The 25,050-nt window shown below is 49.8% G+C and overlaps 2 protein-coding genes across 6 annotated transcripts; one reads left to right on the forward strand and one right to left on the reverse strand.

The window, feature by feature from the left end:
• The first annotated feature begins 59 nt into the window (after positions 1-59).
• EIF2B1 (eukaryotic translation initiation factor 2B subunit alpha) lies at positions 60-22,883 on the forward strand. Of its 5 annotated transcripts, none has more exons than XM_047827088.1 (10): positions 60-203; positions 1,244-1,345; positions 2,897-3,033; positions 3,132-3,248; positions 4,923-5,035; positions 5,825-5,893; positions 7,101-7,176; positions 8,459-8,584; positions 9,325-9,535; positions 22,866-22,883. In XM_047827088.1, exons 1-9 carry the CDS (start codon positions 131-133, stop codon positions 9,487-9,489), a joined length of 978 nt encoding a protein of 325 aa, XP_047683044.1. In that variant the 5' UTR covers positions 60-130; the 3' UTR covers positions 9,490-9,535; positions 22,866-22,883. The 5 variants fall into 5 exon arrangements, with proteins under 5 accessions (XP_047683044.1, XP_047683041.1, XP_047683042.1 ...); XM_047827085.1 differs by lacking the exon at positions 22,866-22,883 and adding an exon at positions 9,832-10,351; XM_047827086.1 differs by lacking the exon at positions 22,866-22,883 and adding an exon at positions 9,921-10,351.
• Positions 10,447-24,548, reverse strand: DDX55 (DEAD-box helicase 55). The gene is made up of 14 exons (XM_047827079.1): positions 24,378-24,548; positions 21,586-21,636; positions 21,405-21,491; positions 20,480-20,571; positions 20,338-20,400; positions 17,974-18,123; positions 17,261-17,450; positions 15,607-15,689; positions 14,742-14,873; positions 13,861-13,953; positions 13,119-13,233; positions 12,486-12,654; positions 11,381-11,673; positions 10,447-11,188 (listed from the first exon to the last, which is right to left on the reverse strand). The coding sequence occupies exons 1-14, from the start codon at positions 24,483-24,485 to the stop codon at positions 11,012-11,014; spliced, it is 1,803 nt and encodes a 600-aa protein (XP_047683035.1). The 5' UTR covers positions 24,486-24,548; the 3' UTR covers positions 10,447-11,011.
• Positions 24,549-25,050: the final 502 nt, after the last annotated feature.

A 25,050-nucleotide genomic window follows, 5' to 3' on the forward strand; every position in this document is an offset into this window, starting at 1 on the left:
GACGCAAAGGCGGCTCCGCCCAGGCCTCGCGCCGTACCCACGGCCCCGCCCCCCAAGGCGCCGGAAGTGGAGTGTGGAGTCGGGCTGCGTGCTGACCGTGTCTGCGGCTGCGAGCCACACGGGTCGGGGGATGCTTCCCCGCAGCGCGGGCGGCCCCGGTCCCCTCGGGCTCCGCGGTTCGGAGGGCACCATGGACGACAAGGGTAAGTCGAGACGGGCAGGGCCGGGGCCTGCTGGGCTTAAAGCGGAGCCACGCCGGGGTCCCTCCACCTCGCACGCCCAGGCTGCGCTCTGCGAGAAGTACCTTTCCAAGCTTAGGCTGCTCGTCTGGAGGCGCTGCTTCTAGTGGCAACTCAATCACTCTCGCTGCCCCTGTATCCAGGGGCTGGGTCCCCAGGGTATCCCAGGCCTTCCTCTCCCAACAGTTTCCAGTGCCCTCCTCCGAAAAAAGGGACACTTGGGCCAGGGGTGCAGGTCTCCCCAGTCTTGATTTCTTCATATGTAAAATATGAGTAAGATTCCCTGCTTTATTGGATCTAGTACTGGAATTTTTTTTAATGTTTATTTATTTTCTTGAGAGAGAGACAGAGCGTGAGCAGGGGAGGGGCAGAGAGAGAGGGACACACAGAATCCGAAGCAGGCTCCAGGCTCTGAGCTGTCAGCACAGAGCCGGGTGCAGGGCTGGAACTCACAGTGAGATCATGACCGGAGCGGAAGTCCCACGCTTCACCCACTGAGCCACCAGGCGCCCCTGGAATTTTTTTGAAAGGCATATTTGATGTGCAGGTCTAGTGGTTATCAAGGTGTTTTACTAAGTGAGGTACAAGAGGAAACTAACATGTATGATACTTATCATTTAAGAAAATAAGAGGGGGATGGACCTCTACATGTACATGTATATATGTAAGCAGGTGAACAGGCTTGAATTAGCATAGACTGTCTGGAGAGGTTGACTCTGGGATTCTCCCACGATGTGGAATCCAGGTTAAGAGGGTGGATGACCTTCCACTATCATTTGGTGGTGCTTCAATTTTATGCCATTATGAACGGATAGCTTTCTCAAAACGAGAAAGAGAGCTTGTAAATACTAAAGTGTATTCCCGTCAACATTTATAATGCCCCTGAAGCCAAACATCCTGAAAAGAAAGTATTTTTAAAATTAGTTTGCTTCTAAGTGAAAACCTCTCTGCTCTTACATCCTGCTAAATGAGTTTGATGAATTGCTTTTTTTGTCCCTTCCCAGAGCTAATTGAATATTTTAAGTCCCAGATGAAGGAAGATCCTGACATGGCCTCAGCAGTAGCCGCCATCCGGACTTTGCTGGAATTCTTGAAGAGAGATAAAGGTGAAGAGGGTCGGATTCGAACACTTTGGGTGTTGGGAAAGTCTTCTAATGACTGTTAGAAGGGTAGAAAGTGAAAATGTGTGTGGCCTTCATAAGGTGATGCAGCTCCAAGCTCAGCGTCTCCTTCATTTCAGTCTTCGTTTTGTTTTGTTTTGTTTTGTTTTGTTTTGTTTTGTTTTGTTTTTAACGTTTATTTATTTTGAGAGAGAGAGAGAGAGAGAAAGAGAGAGAGAGGAGAGTGGGGGAGGGGGGGTGGGGCAGAGAGAGAGGGAGACACAAAATCTGAAGCAAGTTCCAGGCTCCAAGCTGTCAGCACAGAGCCCGATGCGGGGCTCAAACTCATGAGGCTTGAGATCATGACCTGAGCCAAAGTCGGACACTTAACTGACTGAGCCACCCAGGCTCCCCTCAGTCTTCCTTTTAACCTGGAGAGAGCCCCCCAGTCATCATTAAATGGGTCCTCTTTCAGAAGTGAGATGAACTTTGAATCAAGAGTGACCATGTTTTTTGTTTGTTTCTAATATACTTATTTATTTTGAAAGGGGGTGGGAGCAGAGGGAGGAGAGAAAAGCCCAAGCAGATGCTACACCACCAGCGTGGAGCCCAATGCGGGGCTTGAACCCACGAACTCTGAGATCATGACATAAGCCGAAATCAGACACTTCACTGAACCACCCAGGCTCTCCAAGAGTGACCATGTTGTAACAAGTCAACCATGAAGCTTAAATTATAGCAATAGCTCAGCTTTATAAGTGTTTATTGAGTTTCTGTCGTGCCAGAATTTGTGCAGTTGCTACAAAGAATGCTACAGGATAAATTTTAGTATGAGTGTCACTCATTGTGATCACCTAATTCAGGCATCCTACATGTAAGTTTCTTGGTATAGCATGATATCTCATATAAGCAAAGTAATAACAACAATAAAGTGCCTTCTTGCGTGTGAAGGGCTGGCCTAGAGACGTGTGTCTAAGATGACCTCTGGAGTCTTCCCGTTGTACCTGCAGTAACACGCAAACACCTAAGCCCTGCCTGAACCGCCTCGCACACCTCATCTGCCACTTCTGCTTACTTTCCTTCCGGGCCACCCCTCACTAGACTGTGCTTCGGCCCCGGCGGCCTCTCTCTGTCCTGTCAAGTTTGTCCCCATCTCAGGGTCTTTGTGGTTAGAGTCCACACCTGTAACCTTTCCTACTGGCTCTTTATGTGGCTGGATCTTTTCTTACTCAGGTCTCAGTTTCAATGGCCTCCATTCCAGGGGCCATCCCTTTTAGCTCTTTCCAAAGTAGCCCCACCTTTCTCATCATTCTGCTTTTCTCTGTCCTTGTTGGGCCTGTAACTTGTGTGTTTCTTTGTGTGTTTGTTTACCGTCTGCCCCTTCCACTAGAGAGGGAGTCCCATCAGAGCAGGGACCCTGTCCATCTGCTCACTGATGTGTCTCTAGCATACGGGATGCGTTCGGGAAACACTGGTTGAATGAGTGAATGAATCACAGACACACCAAGGGGCCGTGATACTTAAACGAACATCGCCTTCCTCGTGTGATCAATCCAGGGGAGACCATCCAGGGCCTGAGAGCAAACCTCACCAGTGCCATAGAAACCCTGTGTGGCGTGGACTCCTCTGTGGCCGTGTCCTCAGGCGGGGAGCTCTTCCTACGCTTTATTAGCCTCACCTCCTTGGAATACTCGGTAAGCACGGCCCTCCTTGGGTTACCTTTCTCCTTTGTTTGGCTGCAAATACTCTCCTGGATCTTGCCCTTCCCCTCATTCTGCTCCTTTTTTCCTAGGATTACTCTAAATGTAAAAAGATCATGATTGAGCGGGGAGAACTTTTTCTCAGGAGAATATCCCTATCGAGAAATAAAATTGCAGATCTGTGCCATACTTTCATCAAAGATGGGGCGGTGAGTAGATTTCCGGGGTGTGTGGTAATTGGGAGCAAGGATCTTGGAGTTAGACTCCTGGGGTAACGTCCGTCCGTGCCACTTACTTGCTGTCTCACCTTGGACACGTTACTTAACTTCTCTGTGCTGCAGTTTTCTCATGGTACATAAAGGTAGTAACAGCACCTACCTCATCAGGCTGTTGTGGGAGGAGGTACTGAGATGGTCTAAGGACTCCGTACTCTGCCTGGCACACAGCAGGCACTACACAAGTGTGTAAATGTGGTTACAGAGGCTGTCCCGTCAAGCAGGTGGAGAAAAACCCCGGGAGAGCACGGATGATTCTCTGATTTTAATAGGATGTCTCACCACAGAAGCATTTTCATTACTGGATGTGTACTAAATCAAAATTCAGCCCGCACATAACAGCTCTTGGCACCGGGTCATCCTGATGTGAAGGTGAAGGTGAAGGTTAGCACTAGCTTGCGATAATGTCCGTGCGTTCGTTTCCAGTGCCGTTTCAGAGACACAGAGCTGCCAAGTACAGGTTGAGCGAGGACAGGAGCTGCAGGTTAAGCCAGGCCCCGGCAAAGGGGCAGTAAAACTTTGATGACGTCTCTCCCACGGCGTCCCTCTTCTGCCAGCCAAGCCTCCACGGACCATAAAATCATTTACTTGCATTTTGACTCTGAAATCTTGTCCTCGGTTTTATTATCCCCTTCCCAACCTTTGAAGTGTGTTATTCAGTAAACGATGTAATAGCAGCGCGTAGGGCTTGTACAAACGCCGGTTGCAAACAAAGCCACTTTTGCTCTAGTGGAGGAAAGATGACGACCGCCTCTCGATGAGGCCTTCTCCTCCCGCCAGACTGCCCCCCGCGCTCAGTATTCGGCAGGTTTCGTTTGCTCTGGTGTGTTGGAAGGTGTGATACCCACCTGCACCCGTGCTGATTTAGACTAAATTCAGAGCAGAGCTGCCCACATTTCACCTTGCGGATGAACCACCTGGGGATCTTAATGCAGATTCCGATTCAGTAGGTCTTGGGGGGCTGAGAAGCTGTATTTCTTACAGGCTCTCAGGAGGCCCGGAAAAGAGCTACGGCGCTATATCCACCCCTTTCGCGTATACAGAACCGTGTGGTCTGTTGCCTAGAACACAGTGAAGCGAGCGTCTGTACATTGTATCCGGTCCACAAATGGGTTGTGTTTACCCCGAGTAGTATCTATAAACTAAAAAAAATTAGCCAACGCTTAAGTCCTGGATTTTCAAGAAAAATCGATGATCTGGCAACAGGAGGCCCATTGTGACTCCATTGGAGCTTGGTCTCTCCTCTTTGCCGCTGGCCCCACCCGAGCGTGTCTTCATGCGACCTGCCTGGTGCCTGCGGGCCTGAGTGTGCAAACCGAGTCTTAGAAATGGGAAAACCGGCCCAAAGGAACCTAACAGAGCGTTCAGATAGAAAGACTTGTGTCTTGTGAGCCACACCACACGGAGGCTCCACCCTCCCGCACTTGCTGTGGGAAGAGAGGGCCCACGATACATGTGCCATCAAAGATCTCCTCTCCACCTACATTTGACTTGTGGGAAAGGGTACAGGGAAGCCTCGGGGTGCCTGGAACGTGCATTTAGAGGGGCAGAGAGCGTGGGTGATCACTGCAAAGCTTGCCCTTTTGACAGAGCTTTCTCGGTCCACAGCGAATATTAACTCACGCCTACTCCAGAGTGGTCCTGAGAGTTTTGGAGGCAGCAGTGGCGGCTAAGAAGCGTTTCAAGGTGTACATTACAGAGTCACAGCCTGACTTATCAGGGCAAGTATCGTTCCATTTGGTTATGTGCCGAGCAGTCTTTTTTTTTTTTTTTTTTTTTTTTAGTGTTTATTTATTTATTTTGAGAGAGAAGGGAGGGAGGGAGAGAGAGAGAAAATCCCAAGCAGGCTCCACACCGTGAGCACAAAGCCTGACAGAGGGCTCAAACTCATGAACTGTGAGATCGTGACCTGAGCCGAAGTCAAGAGTTGAATGTTTAACAACTGAGCCATCGATGGGCCCCTAGCAGTCACTTTAAAGAGCAAACTGAGGATTCGCACCCGTGTGGGAAGACCCAGAACACGCCCCCCCCCCCCCCCCCCCCCCACCCGTTTGCCAGATAGTCAGCATTGCCTTTGGCTGTGCCTTTTCCTGTCCCTGAGGAAAAATCCTGTGTAATTGCAGTCGGCCACGGTAGGGGATCCAGGGTTTTTATTTAGTAGTCAGATCAAAGGAACAGCAACCAAATACGTCTGCGGAAAGATTTGTGTCAAGGAGTAGATGATTCACATCTCTCCCCAGAAGATAATTAAAGGAAAAACTTAGTCCTTTTTTCTGCATTTGTATCTCCTACTCATAGTCCCCAAGAATGTAGTTTTCCTAAAACATACTTTCTTCTAAAGAACCCAAATTCTTGTCTCCTTAGTCCAGAATCTTGGGATGTGCCCCTTAATCCGTGAATATGAGCAGCGTTTCAAGCCAATGTGATATGTCGTCCAAATTAAGTGATTCATTGTACGCACTATGGGACTTTCTTGGACTCTCTAATGTTCTCAAAATGTCATTTTCCAGTAAGAAAATGGCCAAAGCTCTCTGCCACCTCAACGTCCCTGTCACTGTGGTCCTAGATGCTGCTGTTGGGTAAGTTCCTGTCTTCCTGACCACAGTTACTTTTCCTCACCCACCCTCGGGGTTGGCTTGGAGCAGGGTTTCCTGATTGAAGGTTCGCGTCCCATTCATAAAACTGCATTGGGCAATGTGCCGCTTCTGAATTGAATTCTGAATTCATGAGACCAGCAAGCTCGTGATAAAGTCTTGATAGTACATGCGGAAGACAGAGCTGTAGAAAGTTGTGGAGAGTGGGAGTCGCTTATGTAGTCTTAGGGCGCACCTTAAGAACAAGGTGCAAAGGTTGGGTCAAGGCCAGCACACGTAATCAGTGCTCCCTCTTCAGCAGGCATAGGCTGTCCTCAGTGGCCCTCGGGGCTTCTCTGACTTACCCGTGCAACTTCACTTTTAAAACTAAGGACACATTCCGAGAACTGACAGGGTACCTCACAAAAGAAAACAGGACGGATGATCTCTTGGAAAGAAAACACATAAGGCAGATGGTTAAGGCAATTAAGAATGCGTTCAAAGTAAGCATTTTGAAGAACTGTACATAATTGTTCATCGTCAAAGATAAATTGACCTTCACCCTACCTGAAAGGGTTTTTTTTTATAAATTTTTTTTTTCATTTAAAAAACATTTTTTTTTAACGTTTCTTTCTTTTTGAGAGAGAGAATGCAGGCAGGGGAGGGGCAGAGAGAGAGAGGGAGACCCAGAATCGGAAGCAGGCTCCAGGCTCTGCGCTGTCCCCGACGTGGGGCTCGAACTCCCGAGCCGTGAGATCATGACCTGAGCTGAAGACTGAGGCTTAACCGAGCGAGCCACCCAGGCGCCCCAGAAAGATTCTTGAACTACATAGCCTTTTCTTCCAATTTCAGACCACCACAGATTTTAAAATTGTGGTTTTGTTCGTATTGAATTAGATCAGAAAATCGAGTGGCGCACACGTAGTGAGAATCAGTCCTGGGTCAGTTACCGCACCCATATGTGTATGTGCGCTGGGTGGCAGCATGCTGTGCACGTTTTACTGTGGGGGTGTGATCACGGCGGGTTTCCACGCCCCGTGGTGGCAGAACTAGTAAGAGTGCCAAGGGTGTGTCTCGGGCGAGGTGCTCTTCTGAAGAAAGTTGTTTTGAGAGGGGCTTAGTGAGCTGAAAATGGAATATTAATGTCGGTAGGTGGTGATGCTAACAGCAGCCAAGAAAATAGAGCAATTTTTTCTTTTTTTAATTTCTTCAGCTACATCATGGAGAAAGTGGATCTTGTCATAGTTGGCGCTGAAGGGGTTGTTGAAAACGGGGGCATCATTAACAAGGTGAGAACATTGCTTCTCCACGGTTCCTTGCTCTGGGCTTGGAGAGGTCGCCAGCCTACCTGCTGGCGGCATCGGGTGTTATGGTTCCCTCATCCAATCCTGTTTAGCCTGCAGACGACCATTGCATCAGACGGTGTCCCTGTCCCCCGGGGCCACTGGAGCGGCCAGAGTTTGGTCACCTGTCTTTGATCTTTGTAAACCATGAGAATGCAGTTCATCTTTTCTCGGAACATGTTTTAATTGGAATTGGGTTTGGCTGCTTGTTTTCTAATTGGGCATATTGGACATCGGTGTAGTGTGGTGGTAACATTTCTCTATCCGTGGCTTACCATGGAAGGATTTCATCATTTGTTCCACGTGCTGTGTGTTGAAACATATGGGACATAAAGGTTTCACGCGTACGGCTTGGAGGCGTGGCCTCACTTGGCGTGATGTTTTCCAAGCGTCTGTATTGTAGCAGGTGTCAGCGCTTCGTCGTCCTTCACGGCTGCGTAACGTCCCGTCGCGTGCGCAGACCACGTTTGCTTATCCGCCTGTTCACGTCCACTTGAGTTGTCTCTACGTTTCAGCTCTTGGGAATAATGTCACTACGAACGCGGGTGCACAATGATCCGTTTGAGTTCCTGTTTTCAGTCCCCTCCAGTACATACATACCTACGATGGAATTTCTGGGTCATACGGTAATTCTACGTTCAGCTTCTCGAGGACCCACCAGACTCTTCACGGCAGCCGCGCCATTTCGCCTTCTCCTCGGCAACGTGCAAGGATTCCGGCTTCTCTCCGTCCTTGCCAACACTTGTGTTTTGTTTTTTATTCTAGCCGCCCCAGTGGGCGTGAAGTAGCATCTTATGGTGGTTTTGACTTGTGTTTGCCTAAGGACCGAAGACCTTGAGCATCTTTGGGGCGTGCGTCTGACTCTTTGTGCATCTGTGGAGACCTGTCTGTGTTGTCGTCTTTTTCTTTCTTTTAACATTTATTTTTGAGAGAGAGCGTGCACGAGTCGGGGAGGGGGATAGAGAGAGGGGGACAGAGGATCTGAGGCAGGCTCTGCACTGACAGCAGAGAGCCCTACACGGGGCTCGGACCCACAAAGCATGAGATCGTGACCTGCGCCAAAGTCGGACACTCGGCCGACGGAGCCGCTCACGGGCCCCTATGCGGTCATCTTTGTTTAAAAGATCTTTAATTCCAAAGCCAGAATCACATGCATTATGTAACATATCACACACCCTCCAAATGTGCCATAACATCTCATCCTTCTACGTTTTCTCTGACTCTCCAGATTGGAACCAACCAGATGGCCGTGTGCGCCAAAGCACAGAACAAGCCTTTTTATGTGGTTGCAGAAAGTTTCAAGTTTGTACGGCTCTTCCCACTAAACCAGCAAGATGTCCCAGATAAGTTTAAGGCAAGAGTTTGTTGTTGCTGTTGTTGTTGTTGTTTTTACCTATTTGAAGGGGTATCTGAGTCTAAGCTGAAACCTTTGGGGAAAAAGCACTGTAAGAGTGTTTCCGTAAGCTACTGTCCTCCCGTCACATTCTCCAACACCTCGGATGCAAAGATCAGTTGTTGGTTGAACTCAGAGTCAGACAGATCCGTTTGTCCCCAGAATTTCTGTCTCTCGGTCTCTCTGACACACGTGAAGGGGCTGTAAGGAGGCAGGGAGAGCGGATGGCTGAGTCCCGGCTCGGCTCCTGTCTCCACTTACAACCACGTGACCTGGGGCACATGCTCTCGTTTTCCGCCCTGAACTTCAGTCACCTGTGAAACGAGGTGCAAGTGCCATCTGGCAGCATTACGACAGTTGGGAGGTGACCCAGGAGAAAAGCTCAGCACGTGCTGGGCACAAAGTAAGGTCTGTGTAAGCGGCGTGACTTGTTATCTCGAGAGGTTTCGAGAAATGAAGCCAGCACCCCAGTGAGGGCAGACGCGGTTTGGGTTTTCGTTAGATGAGGCTGGCGGCCAGTAGGCCGCCCCCCCTGGCTCACCCCTGCAACTCTGCCCTCCTCACCAGGGCGCTGCGCAGCCGGCTTCTCGTGTTTTCGGCGCGCTCTTTCAGACGGTAGCGCACTGGCTGCTCGGCCACGCCCACGCCGGTTCTGAGCCCCTCGTGGGGGAAACCAACCCGCACGCTTTCTCTCTCCTCAGTATAAGGCAGATACCCTGAAGTCTGTGCAGACCGAACAGGATCTCAAAGAGGAGCACCCGTGGGTGGACTACACGTCTCCTTCCTTGATAACACTGCTCTTTACAGACCTGGGGGTGTTGACACCCTCAGCGGTCAGCGACGAGCTCATCAAGTTGTATCTGTAACCGCTGGACCCTTCCCTGCTGGCGCAGCTGAGGCACTTGGGGCGGGGTGAGTAGCCTCTTGACCCCTTGGTGAGTCGGGCAGAAACTAAGTTTTTAAGATTTTATGTTTAAGTAATCTCTACACCCAATGTGGGGCTCGAACTCACAACTCCAAGACCAGGAGTGGTGTGCCCCACCAACTGAGCCTGCCAGGCACCCCTAAAACTGAATTTTTTTTTTTTTAGTGAAGACTTACAGACTAGAGACCTAAAACTTCAAGAATTCTTTATTCATTTCAGCCCCATCTAAAATGTGTTCATAGTTCCCGTAAAACCCAACCTGAATTGCGCTCGTGGTTTCCAGGCACTTTCCAGAAACACAAATTAGATTACTGGCTACTTACCCAGTGAAAGACCTGCCCAAGCCCACCTCCCTTCTTCCCTGCACTCCAGACTGATTTGCTACAAGCATCAAAGAGATGCAGGCCTTCCTGTGCAGCCAGGCGCCCCTTCAGGAACTAATAGCTGCCCGGGACACACATTACGTACGGCGCCTCGTGAGAAAGGCTAGAAACCATGTTCAGTTCTCATCAGGCTTCCAGCGGTGAACACGAGCCAGGGACTGCCATCCCCTCATCGGTCTGGGGGCAGACAGAATGGAAACCAGCAAGAGAACCCAAGGAAGGCAGAAACGGCATTTAGCAGGAGCATCCTATATGGCTCATCACGTATGAAGACCTTCCAGAACGTTTATAAGCTGAAATTCTGCATCTGTGAAAGATGTGAATCTCCTTTAGATGTTGTTTGTGCCTGAACAGCTTTTTAAAATTGTACTTGGGGACAAATCGAGCATCTTTTCAAATAAATTCTATGAAGGGTTTTGAGACGGTGTTGCATCAGTACTGAGAGCTACCCGAGGCCCAAAGGTCCTGGCCATCTTGGTGAGGCCTCTGCAGCTTCAGTCACACACCCAAGACAGTCAGATGGAAGGAAATAATTTATTCAACACGAGGCATATGTGTTTTCCCAGATTAGGATTTGCTTCTTTAGTTTTTCAGATACTCCCCCGTAAAACAGCGGTGAGGACTATTCTTTGAAACGAACCCCAGTAACATCAGCAACCCCATGCCGGTGTTTTGTACAGCCCCTGAAAGAGATAACGAAAGTCCAGGGGAAAGGACACCCAGGAAGCTCAGACGCCTGAAAACACTAAGGAACCTTAAAAAGCCAAAAATCAAGTCTACCTCAGTATCTTTGTTAGAAAGTTAAGTATAAAATAGCCACAGAAAAATGAGCTTTAATTTATAGGTGACCCATCAAAATATTGACGTCTGTTATTTACACTCCGACAGTTATGCTCTTCCATTACACCTAAAGGCCGGTGTGGTTTTAATACAATATCCACGAGTGTAAAACCCCCCGCCCCCCAAGTCTGAACAGCTTTCTTGGATGTGAAGTTCCGACACGTAGCGAAAGCAGATGTGAGCCGTGCCGGGCCCGCTGGCCGCATTCCCCGCACTCTCCCACACTCCCCAAAGCCGGTGTCAGCAGTCAGGTTCCCAGGCGGGGATCCCCACGTCTGCTGTGGTGACTGTTCTCTTGCCGCTCGCCAACAACCCCTTCTCAAACTCTTCTTCAGTAATCTTGCCTTTCTTAAACTTTCTCAAGAGCCTCGTGTCATTAAGAAGTTCCTCCATGTCCTCGTCTTCGATATCAGAACCCTAAGTATAGAGACCAACAAACCACCAAATTCCTCAGCAACGTGTTCCCACCAGCAACAACACACTCTCACCCAACTCACAACAGGACAGAAGGATAGGGGAGCCGCACACAATTCCCACTAAAAGACATTATTTTGATAAAATTCATTCAGAATTCTCAGCTGGGTGTTTGAGAAAGAAAACACACCGTACCTCTTCCCTCTTCCTTTTTGCATTCATTTTCTTCTTCTTCTCCTTTTTGGCCTTCTGCTTTGACCAAGCTTTATTTTTTATGAATTTTTTTCTCCCTTCATTTTCTCTTTTCTCTTTTCTCTGTTGCTCTAGTAGCTTCTGCCTTTGCTTCTCTCTGATTTTATCTTTGAATGGAATGGTGTCTGTATTAACATCTGCAGGCACAAAATCTGGAAACTGCTTTCCTCTCAGTTCTGGCATCTTGGGCATCCTCAGCAGGGCAAACCCTCGAGCAAGACTAGCAAAATCAAGATCTAATTAAACCAAAATATCAGAGTTAGCACACCCAAAATAGGATTGATTATAAGCACCAACCCAAGGAAGATGCCTAACAATGCAACTGGTTTAGTTTTTTGGGGTTTTTTTTTTAATGTTTTTATTTATTTTTGAAAGAGAGAGGCAGAGCACAAGCAGGGGAGGGGCAGAGAGAGGGAGACACAGAATCTGAAGCAGGTTCCAGGCTCTGAGCTCTTAGCACAGAGCCCAACATGGGGCTTGAACTCGTGCACCACAAGATCATGACCTGAGCTGAAGTCAAATGCTTAACCAACTGAGCCACCCAAGGCACCCCCAATGTAACTGTTTTCTATCCAAATGATCTAAGGGGTCCATTTTAATTAGGATTAAAGTTACAGTTTTAGCGGAAAGGAATACTCAGCAGCCAGTTTATTCTGTCTAGCAAACCCTAGGAAGACTTCCTTTTGTTTCTTTTTAACTTTTTTCAATGTTTATTTTTGAGAGACAGAGCACGAGTGGGGGAGGGGCAGAGATAGAGGGAACACAGAATCTGAAGCAGGCTCCAGGCTCTGAGCTGTTAGCACAGAGCCCAACGCCGGGCTCAAACTCAAAAACTGCAAGATCGTGACCTGAGCCAAAGTCGGATGTTTAACCGACTGAGCCACCCAGGCGCCCCAGACAACTTCCTTTTAAATGTTTAGAAAATATTAACCCTGTATATGCCTAAAGGTTTGTGTAAAACAAAGCAATTTTACATTTGTAATACTTGTGAGACCATCACATTTGTAATAATGCTGAAGGAGACACAATTAAGTGCAGTCCAACTTACCCTTTAATCTGAAGATGAGGCCGCATTCGTGCTTGGCATATGCCTGGACGTATGACACAAAGGCTTTCATGCCCTTTTCAAACACAGCTCTGTCAGCCAGGGCCATGGACTTGAGCTTTGGAAGGAGGTCTCCTGTGTTTTTCTGGAGTTGCATCTCCTGCAGGGGGCACTGCACACAGACACATGCTCACCTCCTCTGGCTGGGATCCCCTCACCCCCATCAGAGCCAGTGCCAATAAAGCCAGAGGCAAAACAATTCATGGTAATCCTTAATCAGAGGCCTAGAAGCCCAAATTCCCAAGTGTTTTATTTGGTCTGAAATTTTGTAAAGAAAATTTTAAAATCGATTTTACATAACAATCCTGATTTCTGGTGGGGAGCATCCAACACGAAGTCTGTGTTCCCAAGTACTGACACTCAGCTGGAGCCGAGCAGTGTCTGCCATCCTACCGGGGGCTGGTGCCGCCCCACAGCCTTTCAGCCAGCCAGGTCCCTGCACTCACGTCACCAGGCTTGCCCCTGTGAGCATGCAACCCCTAAGCTAAGTTCCAGACCACGTGCCCAAAAAGAAGTTTACTAGGTATCCATCCCGTCACTGTCACTGGGCATTGTATATGGAAAAAGACCGCTTACTTTTTGGTTAATTTCAAGGAAACTGACGTATGACTCTTCCATGGGAAGGAGGAACACGAGCGCACTGCCACCGTGGCCGATGCGGGCTGTGCGGCCACAGCGATGCACAAAGGCACTGTGAACACAGGATGGGAACGTGATCACCAAGTGAGAACGGCAGGGTGCAGGCGCAGGGCCGCTAGACCCCACGGCTCAGTCCCAACCCTACCCCTCGCCAGTGTCAGAAATACCAGAGCTGGCAGTTAAACAGACTACAAACCAGACAGGATTCTGTAAGGATCCTGTAAGGACAGGATTTCTGTGAACTAGAAAACTGTTGCACTTATGCCCAGCTGATGATACAGTCCTAGTAGAAAACTGGGAGGCAAAAGTAGAGAAGAGAACAGAGGCCTTATGTAAGCCTTCCACCAAGAAGCAACAACTATTATGGCTCAGGAGTTCTGTTCACCTGCATTTTTCTATGTTTGGGAGAAAAACTGAAACTTTCACATGCAGTGTTAAGTATTATTTTCCTTTAAGCATTCTATCACGTCCATTCATGCGAGAACTTTTAAAAAGTATGTGAAAATAACCTGAAATGCTGCATAATATGGCATCACTATTTGACATGCCAGTGACGGTTCACCTGTTCGCCCATTTTTGCTATTTAAAACAACATTCTGATGAACATCGTTATGTGTATCTTCCTCGGGATCCGTGGGGCCCGATTCCCCAGAGAGGGTAACATTCTGTCACACTGTACCTTGCGCTGCTGGGAGGGTCGTACTGCAAAACCCAGTTTACTTCAGGAATATCTATTCCTCGGGCCATGACATCTGTGCACACTAAAATCCCACTAGAAAATGAGAAAACACTGTTCTGAGTAAGGAGATCACCATCAGTCTGTACTGGCCTTGATGATGACAGGGACAGTAACACACAGGGTCCCGAATCTCTCACAGAAGCATTTGGTAACAACATTTTGACTTTTTCTTCCTCCTAAGAATATCTAGGAATTCACAAATTCCCAACCAAAACAGGAGGGAGGGAGGGAGGGAGGGAGGGAGGGAGGGAGGGAGGGAGGAAGGAGACAGTGAAAGGATTTTTGATTAGCATACTTTTATTTGAAAAGAAAAACCTGCTGAGTGTAATCCTGAAGTGCAACAGTCCGTTCTCTTTCTCTGCCTAGAAGAGTGCTGTTAACAACACAACCGGGAAAAAAACAAAAACCAGCCAGGAGGCTCAATGGTTAAGAAAAGCAGCAAAATGTTACTTATACACACAGAGTCAATTACGGTCACCAAGAGATGCGAGTGTCCCCCATGCAGTCACCCAAGGACAACCCACGAGGCTTCAGTGAATAGCTCCCATCCGCCCTCCACCTGCACAAGTTATGAAAACCCCATGGCCGGGTGCCGGGCCATATACCGGGGAATCCAGGAGGGCACACAACACTCAGGTCCCTGTTCTTACAGAGCTTAAGACACCTCACGGGCAAGCTCGTGATACCTAAGGAGGTCAGTGCAGCACAGCATGACGGGTCAGGACGAGGACAGGGGCCCTGGGCTACACAGGGCAGAAAAGAGGATCCCAGGCCAAGAGAACAGCCCCAGCCGAGGCTGACCTCCGCGGCAGCTAACCCACCTTTGCAATTTGCGGAACTCCATGAAGATCTTGTTGCGCTTATGTTTCATCTTCCCGTGAATGCACATAATCTTCACACCCTTCACCAGGGATTCCAGGGCCTTTCCATAGTATTCCACACAGGCGCAGGTGCTGCGAGAGGGGAGACCGGGCTCAGCGTCGTCGACCACCCGGGGCCGGGAGGGAGGCGGCAAGCACAGACGCGGCGGCGATGACCCAATCCCTTTTGGGAGAATGGCTACCGGCATCATCCACATTGAGCTCTAAATCCGAAACCCTCTGGAGTTCTGACACCGAAACAAACCCCACCGTGGCAGACCCTGAGCTGGCCGCTCCAACGCCAGTCCCAGCAGCCACCTCCTCCCTCCCCGCCCTCTACGACGAGGCTGGGACAGCTGCACACTCAGTTCCCCTGCCTCGAGGTGAGCGGCTGCCGAGGGGCACACCTTCGGCCTGTAAAATGAAAGCCCGAGTCAGCTAGGGAGGAGGGGATTCTAAGAAAGCTTGGATGTGAAGGATACCCTTCCACCTTCCTCTGCCTTTCCTCCTCTATCCGCTTTCAGTGCACACAGGACAGCGGACAGGACAGTGACGGACAAACAGAACAAAAGGCCAGGACAGTTGCAGAAACACTGACCTCGACACTCCAGAGATCTAACCCAGTGTCGGGACCTGCCTAACCTCTGGACTTCTCTCTACAGGAGAAAAATAATGCCTCCTGTTCGAGCCACAAAAGTTGGGTTTTCAGCTATTTGCGGCCAAAAACATTCCTGAGAGAATTCCAAACCTTAGAGCTACATGTACCTAAATATTCTGGATGTGACTGAGCCCCAGATTCTCCCACCACAGCATCCAGAAGGATTACCTGAAGAAAATCAGGTGCTTTTCCTGCTTATGATTTCGAAGAAAATGTACCAGCTGGTTAAACTTCTCATCTGCCTTACATACCTGCAAAATAAGAAGGAAAACCAATAAAATAAAAACAAATTTATTGACAATAATAACTCCATAGCTATTTCCAGTTTCAGCCTTAAGTGTTAAGGACTCTTGATTTCCTCCATGAATAGAACACACTTCTATCAGTATATTAATCAGCCTACCGAGCTCAGAATAGATATCAGTATGTGCTGACACATATGTCACAAAGCCGTGTAACTGAGAGACACAGTCATCTAACGCAATCATCCCCAGGGGCACCTGGCTGGCTCAGTGGGTACAGCATGCGACTCTTGATCTCAGGGTTGTGAGTTGAAGCCCCACGTTGGGTGTAGGGATTACTTAAAAAAATCTTTTAATGCAATTGTCCCCAAATCCCAGCATACAGAGAGGGATCACACCAGCTATAAGACCATCTCCAGAGAAGATTTTTTTTTTAAGTAAGCTCTACGCCCAACAATGTGGCTTTAACTCATAACCCCAAGATCAAGAGCTGCACACTCTACCAACGGAGCCAGCCAGGTACCCCTTTAGGGTACAGTGTTTTTTTAGTGTTTACTTATTTTGAGAGAGACAGACAGACACGGTGAGTGTGAGCGGGGGAGGGGCAGAAAGACATGAAGAAAGAGAATCCCAAGCAGGTTCTGTGCTTTCAGCGCAAGGACCCCGTGCGATCATGACCTGAGCCAAAATCAAGAGTCAGATGCTTAACTGACTGAGCCACTCAAGTGCCCTCAGGGTAGATTTTTGTTAGTGCAGATTCTTGGGCACAGCATACAGATTCAGTGGGTCTAGGACTGGACGTAAGAATCCCTATTATTTAAGAGCCCCCAAGAGATTCTGATATATCCCCGCATTCAGAAATCACGGCTCTAAGATGAACACAGGTTTCCAGAAGGAATGTACAAAATTGGAAAGACCACCATGGAGACAGACTCCAGTCTCTCTTAACATAATCGAGCGCTCCATTCAGGCCCCTAAATTAGAGACATTTAAACCCATCTGTATGCCTCCCCCCTATTTTTATGAAAACCAAATCCTCAGTGTGGCGCTTCTCCTCACACACTCAGGTACCTCTACATGCAGCCACGGAAGTGAATACGAGCTAGCAGAATGCAGCGCCAGCCACAGTGGGTGCCCAAAGCTACCGTTTCTTGATAGGTACTTGTACTGAGCACTGGCCAAATAACCTTCATCTGTACTAATAATAAGTCCATCCTTACCACCACCTGTGACGTGGGTAGCGCTGTAGCCTCCTTGGTACGGTAAGGGCATCTAGTTTCGCGAGTGAGGGCAAAGCCGAGATGTGCAACTGGACGGCCTTGCCCTGGCGCCCATCCTGACCGCACGCCACAGAACCTACGGACCACGCCCTCTGCCTGGGAAAGGCCGGCCTCCTGACTTTACCAGCCCGGCCCAGAAACGTCAGCAGTGAGGATCACCCCCCCACCTGGTGAGCCTGCCTGATTTCAACCCCACCTTCCAGGCAGTTGCCCTAGAGGCAGTGCCACGATGTACCTTAGACCCCAGGCAGCATTAGGACTGAACTGCAGGAATCAGTAAGGAGAACGCCCAGTGCGCACCATGTAGTAGTTCTTCAGGCGGGAAGGAGTTTTCTGGGTGCTGCTGGCCGCCACGCCCTTCTCCTTCACCGAGATCCGCACGGGGTTCCGGAGCCCCGCTCTCACCAGGCTCTCCACCTCCTGTGTCTGAGTGGCGGAGAAAAGGCCTGTTCTCCTCTGCTTTGGCAAAAACTCCAGGATGGTATTTATGCTAAAAAAGAGGGCTCAAACTCAACCCCTCGTTTATCAGCATAATTAACAAATACGACTTTATAACACTAAACATATTTTAAGACAGGAAGAGAAAGCATTACAGTGTTCACAGTAGACATTACCAGGGGATGAGACTATACTCTCACTTTTTTCAAGTTTTCTCCAATACGAACACATAATTATACTGCTATCAAGTGGAGCAGTTAAAAGGAGAGAACAAAGACAAAACTTTTGAGACTAAAAACCATTAAATCGTACATCTGAAATAGGTGAACTCTATAACAGATGAATTATATCCCAAAAATGCTGTTTAAAAGACATGCAAGAAATCACGAAGGAAAATGCATCTTAGGTGGAACTGGAATTTAAGCTGTGTGGTAGACTCTGAAGGATCAAACCACCTAATAATCTGAAATTCAGAGGAGGCCGATAAAGGCAGTCACAGGGCGGTAAAGGAATTCCAATTTGCTCTCCTTTTCGCCCAGTATCGCCCGAAGCCACCAAAGCCCACAGTCCGGTACCTTGCCTCAAACCCCATGTCCAGAAGTCTGTCTGCCTCATCCAACACCAGGACGTCGAGGGACCTCACACAGCTGGCCAAATCCAAGCCCTCTGCCTTCCTCCGGAACATGTCCTCCAAACGGCCTGGAGTGGCCACAATGATGTTCCCACTTTGAAAACACAGTAATGTTTACCACACTCTCTGGATCTTGGGAATATCTGTGATCCCAAATCCCAAGCATTATATACCCCCCCGTCAGAAGTCGTGGAAGTCCCAGGGAAGGGAGGTGAGGCCCTGAGAGGAAGGACAGGGCTCAGAGCAGCAAAGCTTGGGGCCGTGAGGGAGGCAGTGAGGGAGGCAGATCAGGTTCAGAGCCAAGACCCGGGGCGGGGTCAGCAGAGGCCAGCCCATCGGCCATATCGGGCCTGTACCTGTTTTTGTGACGCCTCACTGGCACACAGCCGTGCCTATCCCTTCACGTATTGTCTCTGGTGGCTTTCACACTACAAGAGTGGAGCTGAATACTTGTGACAAACCCTGTGGTCCACAAACCTAAAATATTTACCCTCTGTTCCTTTACATAAAAGGTCTGCTGACCCTTTACCTAAAACAAGTTATTCAACCACTTTCAGCCTCAGCTAACTCATCTATAAAATGAGAATGTTAACAGAATTAGAATTTTATGTAAAGATCACAACCTCAGACGAAAGGCCAAATGCAGCCCCAACCTTTCTGACCTGCAAGAAGTCTTTTTGGTTTTTTGTGTGTTTTTTTTTAAGATTTTATTTTTAAGTAATATCTACACCCAACATGGGAGTTCGAACCCACAACCCTAAGATCAAGAGTTGCAGGCCCCACCAACTAAGCCAGCCAGGCACCCAAAGAAGTTTGTTGTTGTTTTTAATGTGAATTACATGCCATTGGTTAACAAAGTCTGGAGCCAACACGTAAGAATCTGGAATTCCACATTGTTGTGTTTTTTTAATTCAAAATCTGGTAATACTGAGCCCAGATTCCTGCAAGGCAACTATCAGCTAGAGATGAGTACTCAAGCGTGTACTGGGCAGTTCCTACCAATCCCCACCCCAACCCTTTCACACACTGATATTATCCTCTGACCCCTGCAGGAACTTGACTTTGTGACCCCTATTGAAAACCATCTCGTGGTATAGCTCGACAGAAGCAGTTCCTCGTCATTAAGATTCTCGAACAAATTGGCCACAAAACCTACCACTGCTCATTATAAACCTTATTCATGGTGGGACTGAAAAAAATTCAAAGGGCTGATGGCCACCACGTACTCAAACATTCATCTGTTCATTAAACACCTGTGTGTGCTCAGCACTGTCAGATGCAATGCTGACCTCCAGAGCCTGCCTGGGGACTCGGGGAGCCTGGCCCATGCAGTGGCCTAGAAGAAAGCCGAGTCTGTGCAGCAGCAAGCGCATGGGAAGGCGGTGGCAGTGGAGAATGGTGGCCTCGCAAGCCCCTTACAAACATTAGAATCCTTGCTAAGGGCCAGAAGCCATTAAAGAGTTTTCAGTGAGTCACATGATCAGACAGGCACTGAAAAGGCCACTTCGGTTGCTCTGTGGAGAGTGGATTATAAGAAGGCAAGAGTAGAAACAGAGTAGAAACGCACTGCAACAGCCCAGGAGACAAGGTGGTTTAGATCAGAGCGGGAGACGTGGCGAGCGAGAAAAGCAAAGGGTTAGAGATGTGTGCTCTGGAGAGAAAATGCAAAGGATCCGGTGATGGTTATCGGGTGGGGAGGTGATGGAGGGGACAGTGACGCAGCAAGGCCAACTCCCAGACCTTCGGAGAAGCATGGGGGGGGGTGGGGGGACAGATAACCGTGGGATAAGCACAAGGGGGACAGGTGACCATGGGAGAAGCACAGGGGGGACAGGTGACCAGGAAACTCCAGGTGAGGTGCAGGTTTGGGGATAAAAAGTACCCATTTCAGACACGTTTGCAACAGCTGGGAGATGCCCAGGAGACGCCAGGCAGAGAAGAGGCTGCAGGTCTGGGCTCAGGGCAAGGTCAGTGACCACCAAGGGTGGGATGACACCACTTAGAGAGCCCACGGTGAGAAGAACAAGGGCCCGACGTCCCATAGAGCCGGCCTGGGGAGAGTAGGGGCCATACCCTGACCTCGCTTCTCCTCTGCAGGGGTAAGACTCACTGAAAGGGAAAGGCTCATCCGGGCCGTATGGGAAGGAGCCAGCAGGCAAAATGGGAGGTTGGCCCGAAGAATGAAACTTTTGGGGGAGAGGGAGCTGCTGACGGAAGTGCTCCCAGTTAGGCCCAGACCATGCATGGCTTCCTCTTGGGTTCAATGCCAAAAACAAGCAAGAAAAGGAGCAGAAGCAAGCAAACTTACCCTTGCTCCTTAAACCTTTCAACATCTTCTCCAGGATTCCTGCCTCCGATCCAGAGAATCTGGCTAAAACAAGAAACAGGTCTTTGAGCAGGTCAGGCAAAATAACCGCCCATGGCAGACGGGGGCGCTGCATCCAACTTACCTGAACTGTGGGAAGGGCTTCGTGAAATGCGCTAGGACCTCGTCTATCTGAATAGCCAGCTCTCGCGTCGGTGTGATGATTAAGGCTCCCACCTGCCCAGGTGGGGGGAAAGGACACAATCAGCAGTGCCCAGGGTCACACAGCTGAACACACACGCCAGGACCCACCACTTCACAGAGCAGGGTCCCCAGAGGAACAGCACTTCCCAGGCTTCTTCAGCATCCGGTCAATTACTGCTCTGAATTACAGTCAGTTCGCAACATTCACAGCACGGACTTAGCAAACACTGAGACACTGCTCCTGGGGGAAAGGCAGGGTTATATGGTCGTGTTTTGTCAATCAGTACATAAGCTGGTTGTATGCGTGTTTCTGTTTAAAGACACCTCAAATAAGATATAGTTGGTTTACCAACACGGAATTCACAGCCAGCAGCACTGGAACTCGTGCCTGAAGGAAGCTGCTCTAACACAGGTACTTTCTCCAGAAGGGCCATCCCAGCCTTCGTGTGCCCAGGAACACTCGACAGTGCTTCGGAGCCACGCCTGAGGCCGTCTTAAACATTCAAATCACCAGCAAAAATGCAAAAATCACAGCAGTAAACAGACTGGGAGAAAGACATCTCTGTATAGTCTGAGAGCTGAAACAAGGCGGCAGAGCGTTGCCCCGCTCAGACTCAGCTGGGAACCTGCACATCACGTGATGCAGATTTTTTGCTGCTCTGCACAAATTCAGGAATGAGCAAGAAAACAGTGAAGTACTGATTTGGGCAGCCACAAATAAATCTTAACAGGCAGGCAAATTCACAAATCCAGAATCTGCAAATAAAGAAGACAGATCTCCTTTCTCTTCAACCTTCTGACCAGCTTCTCGCAACCGTGAACTCTACGATGACCGAGTGAAAAACCAGCCACATGGCTATCCTCACCTGATGCTTTTTTAACTTCTCTTCCCTTCTCAGAAGAATCTCCAGGACGGGAATGACAAAAGCGAGCGTTTTGCCACTACCCGTGACCTGCCGAAGAGGGAGGAAATTTGGTTGGCTTTTCCTCACGGTTCATTCTGGAGGGAAAACGGGAGGGCGGGCTGCATTTGCACGAGGTACTTACCGCCTCTGCAGCGACATCTTTATTTTTCATGAACAGAGGGATGGTTGCAGACTGGAGAGAGAGATGCAAAGCACCGGTTAGAGAATGCCAGCCTCCACGGAGGTGGCCAAAAGCCCTAGGAACCCAGCAGGTGGCCGGCGTCACACTGGACCCCACCACGATGCAGGCTCTCAGCAGAGTCCCCACAGGCACCCCAGCGGGGCTGGCTCAGAGGCAACACAGCAGCGGCGTCTACACAGACGGCGTGGAGGGGACAGCAAGCGGAGCTGGGATTCGGGAGTCCTGGATTCTAGCCCTGCCTCACCTCCTTTCCTCTCTGGACCAGGAAGGGTTTGAAGACACTGAGTTTCAGGGTCCCTTCCGGCTCTCAAGTCAAAAAACCAACAACGGTTCAAATAAACCCTCTCATGTGAAACACCACAGAGAACCTCTAGGTTTTATGAGAAACCTCGTCCTGTGGTTTCAGCAACCAGTGGCCAAACCCGAAGCCCGCCCCAGCCTCAGCTTGAAGGTCATCCCCTCCACGACTCCACTCCTGGTCCCCAGGGCCTGAGCTTACCCATCACAGCACACGCAGGACTTTTCTAATGACTTCTGTGAAAGGGGTTCTCGACCCGGATGATTCCTATGCCCTCGGGGAACATTTGGCAATGCCTGGAGACATTTCTGGTTGTCAAAACCCAGAGAGAGGAGGGCGCGCTACTGGCATCTTGTAGGCAGAGGCCAGGGAGGCTGTTAAACAGCCGACAAGCCCCACGACGGTTCCCCACAACAAAGAATTAGCCAGTCTAAATATCAGTGGTGCCGAGACTGAGAAACTGCTCTAGACTACTGACGTCCAGAAGAAACATGATGCGACCCACATACACGGTTTTTAATTTTCTGGTAGGCACAAAACGAAATACGTAAAATGAATTTTACTAATATATTTTATGTAACCCAATAGATCCAAACTAGTGTCACTTCAACATGTAATGAATATTTTACCTTTTTTTTAAAATTTATCTTGACAGGGAGAGAGAGCACGAGCGAGGGAGGGGCAGAAAGACAGAGGGTGGGAGAAAGAATCCCAAGCAGGCTCCACACCTAGCACAGAGCCAGACCTGGGGCTCAATCCCCCCAACCCTGGGATCATGACCTGAGCAGATATCAAGAGTCAGACACTTAACCGAGTGAGGCACCCAGGCACCCCTGTAATGAGTATTTCAAAAATTAATTAATGAGATACGTTCCATTCATTTTTCATGCCAAGTCTTCAAAATCCGTTGTACTTTTTACAGCTGGAGCACCTCTCAGTTTGGACTCACCGTATTTCGAGTGTTCAACAGCCACATGCGTCTACTGACTAGCACAGACCCTGATCATCACCACGGCAGAGACAGAGTCTACATTCCCAAGGCTGGGTGCACAGCACTCCCAAGCTTTATCTCCAGCTTTCTTGACATCTTTCCCGGGGATCTTATGGACAGCTCAACTCAGTATTTCAAAACAAAACTCGTCAATTTCCTTCAGAAACGGGCTACCTCTCCCAACCCTCCTCATCTCAATAAACGGTACCACCATCCACCGAGCTACTGAAGACAAAACCCTCAGACACCTTCTAGATTCCTGTCTTTTGTCATCCCTACATCTGGTCCAACAAACCCAAAGCTATCTCAAATTTCACTTCTCGACATCCACCGCTTCCTCTCTACTCCGAGCCACCATCCTCTCTCACATGACACTGGCCCCCTGGCCTCTTTGCTCTTTGGTCCACTCCCTGCACATCAGTCACCTCCCTTCCCTTCCTACCTAGCTTCCCATTAGGATGGCTTCCTATGCACTTAGACGTAATACAGACTCTTCCAAGACCCTGCACAACGTAGACCCTGCTTTGCTCATCTCTTGCAGCACTTCCGATGCCCCAGCCAAATGCCTTCTTTCTGTACCTCCCAGGCCAAGTCTAGCCCCAGGGCATTTGCATCTCTTGCCGCCCCCAATCACCCCACAGCCAGCTCCTTCTCAATTATTCAGGTATCTGCTCAGTGACACCTTCAGAGAGGCCCTCTCTCACACTCCACTTTTCCTCCTATCCTGTACTTTATTGTCACTGTTACATCAGTGTGTTTTCGTCCCTTAGTAACACTTTCCACCAACTCAAATTCCTTTATTCTTCTACTCCTTTCTCCCTCCCCTGCGTAAGAAAATAAGGCCCATGACAGGAGAACAACACAGCAAAATCCCCAGAGCCTAGAAAAGTACCTGATACATGGTACGTCCTCAATAAATATTTGAGTAAGTAAATAAATTGGGCCAGGACCCTTCACTTAGTCCACAAAATAACAACGGCAGGTAATATTTACTGAGCTCCCATAATGTGCCCGACACCGTCCTGTGTTAAGTCCCACAACGACCGTATGAGACGGGTAATTACTTGCCTCGTTTTACAGAGAAGGAAAGAAAGCACAAAAGCATAGAGAGATTAGGTCACCTGCCCCGGATCTCACAGCTAGAGGGGGTGGGACCGGGATGCAGCAGGCACTTGGGCCCCGGCACTCGAAGGACGGAGGAGGGTAGGGCCCTGGCACAGGTGCGCTGCCACTCCTGCCTGCCCGGGTCATTAACCAGCTCGGCAGCCCCCGAGTGTGGACCGCCTGTCGCCGCAAGGGCGACGGGTCCAAGACGCGAGACCTAAAGCTCACACCCACCGGCCGCGTCCGACTACCGGGGGGCCTGGCCCGCTCAGAGCCTCCCTTTCCCCGTCTGCCCCCCGGCACACGGAGGACCCCTCTCCTCCCGGCAGCACCGGGTACCTGCACCGGCGTCATGTACGGGAAGCCCAGCTCCCGCAGCGCACCCAGCACCCGCGGGTGCAGCCGCATCGGCAGCGACTCCCAGGAGCCCTCCGTCACGTGCTCCATAGCGCGCGCCCGGCCGCCGCCGCCGCCGCCGCCGCCGCCGCCGGGATGCCGCCTGGGCGCCGCCAGCGAGCACTTCCGCTTCCGGAAGCCCTCGGGACCGCCGGGAACCGAACTCCGGCAGCAAAGTTCCGCAGGGTGGGGAAAGCGCCCTCGCGGCAGGAGGCTGGAAAGCTGACCGCCGGAGAGTGGAAGCGGGACCAGGTCCCGAGTTGTACTGTCCGTCCCGCGCAGCCACCTGGGCTCGGGCGCCTTCCCACCGCGAGCAGGCCTTTCTGCGGCGGCTTTTCGGCAGGAGGGATTCTGCTCCGGTTCGCTCACTTTCTGCGCCCGTCGGAGGCCGGTGGCAGCACAACACCGCGTCCTGGCCAAAGGACAAGTGGGTCTGGAGGGACTGGACGGAAATGCACCCCAGCCCCGGAGACCCAGGTTAAAAGGTATGCAAGATAGGGTTGATGGTGGGGACCCGATGCCTGGTACAATAAACGTTGGTTTACTTCCGAGAAAGTGAAAGCCCCAAAGGAGAACAGTATCTTCCCATTCCCGGGTTCACCATTGGCTGCGGCCA

Source organism: Prionailurus viverrinus, chromosome D3 (assembly GCF_022837055.1).
Source record: "Prionailurus viverrinus isolate Anna chromosome D3, UM_Priviv_1.0, whole genome shotgun sequence".
NCBI classification, from domain to species: Eukaryota; Metazoa; Chordata; class Mammalia; order Carnivora; family Felidae; genus Prionailurus; species Prionailurus viverrinus.

Coding starts and splice junctions, on each gene's coding strand:
- DDX55 (XM_047827079.1), bottom strand. CDS start 24,485: ATGGAGCACGTGACGGAGGGCTCCTGGGAGTCGCTGCCGATGCGGCTG. Junction 21,492..21,585: donor AAGATGTCGCTGCAGAGGCG/GTAAGTACCTCG, acceptor CCTCTTCGGCAG/GTCACGGGTAGTGGCAAAAC. Junction 13,234..13,860: donor GACCCTCCCAGCAGCGCAAG/GTACAGTGTGAC, acceptor CTGTGTTCACAG/TGCCTTTGTGCATCGCTGTG.
- EIF2B1 (XM_047827088.1), top strand. CDS start 131: ATGCTTCCCCGCAGCGCGGGCGGCCCCGGTCCCCTCGGGCTCCGCGGT. Junction 204..1,243: donor GGGCACCATGGACGACAAGG/GTAAGTCGAGAC, acceptor GTCCCTTCCCAG/AGCTAATTGAATATTTTAAG. Junction 1,346..2,896: donor ATTCTTGAAGAGAGATAAAG/GTGAAGAGGGTC, acceptor TGATCAATCCAG/GGGAGACCATCCAGGGCCTG.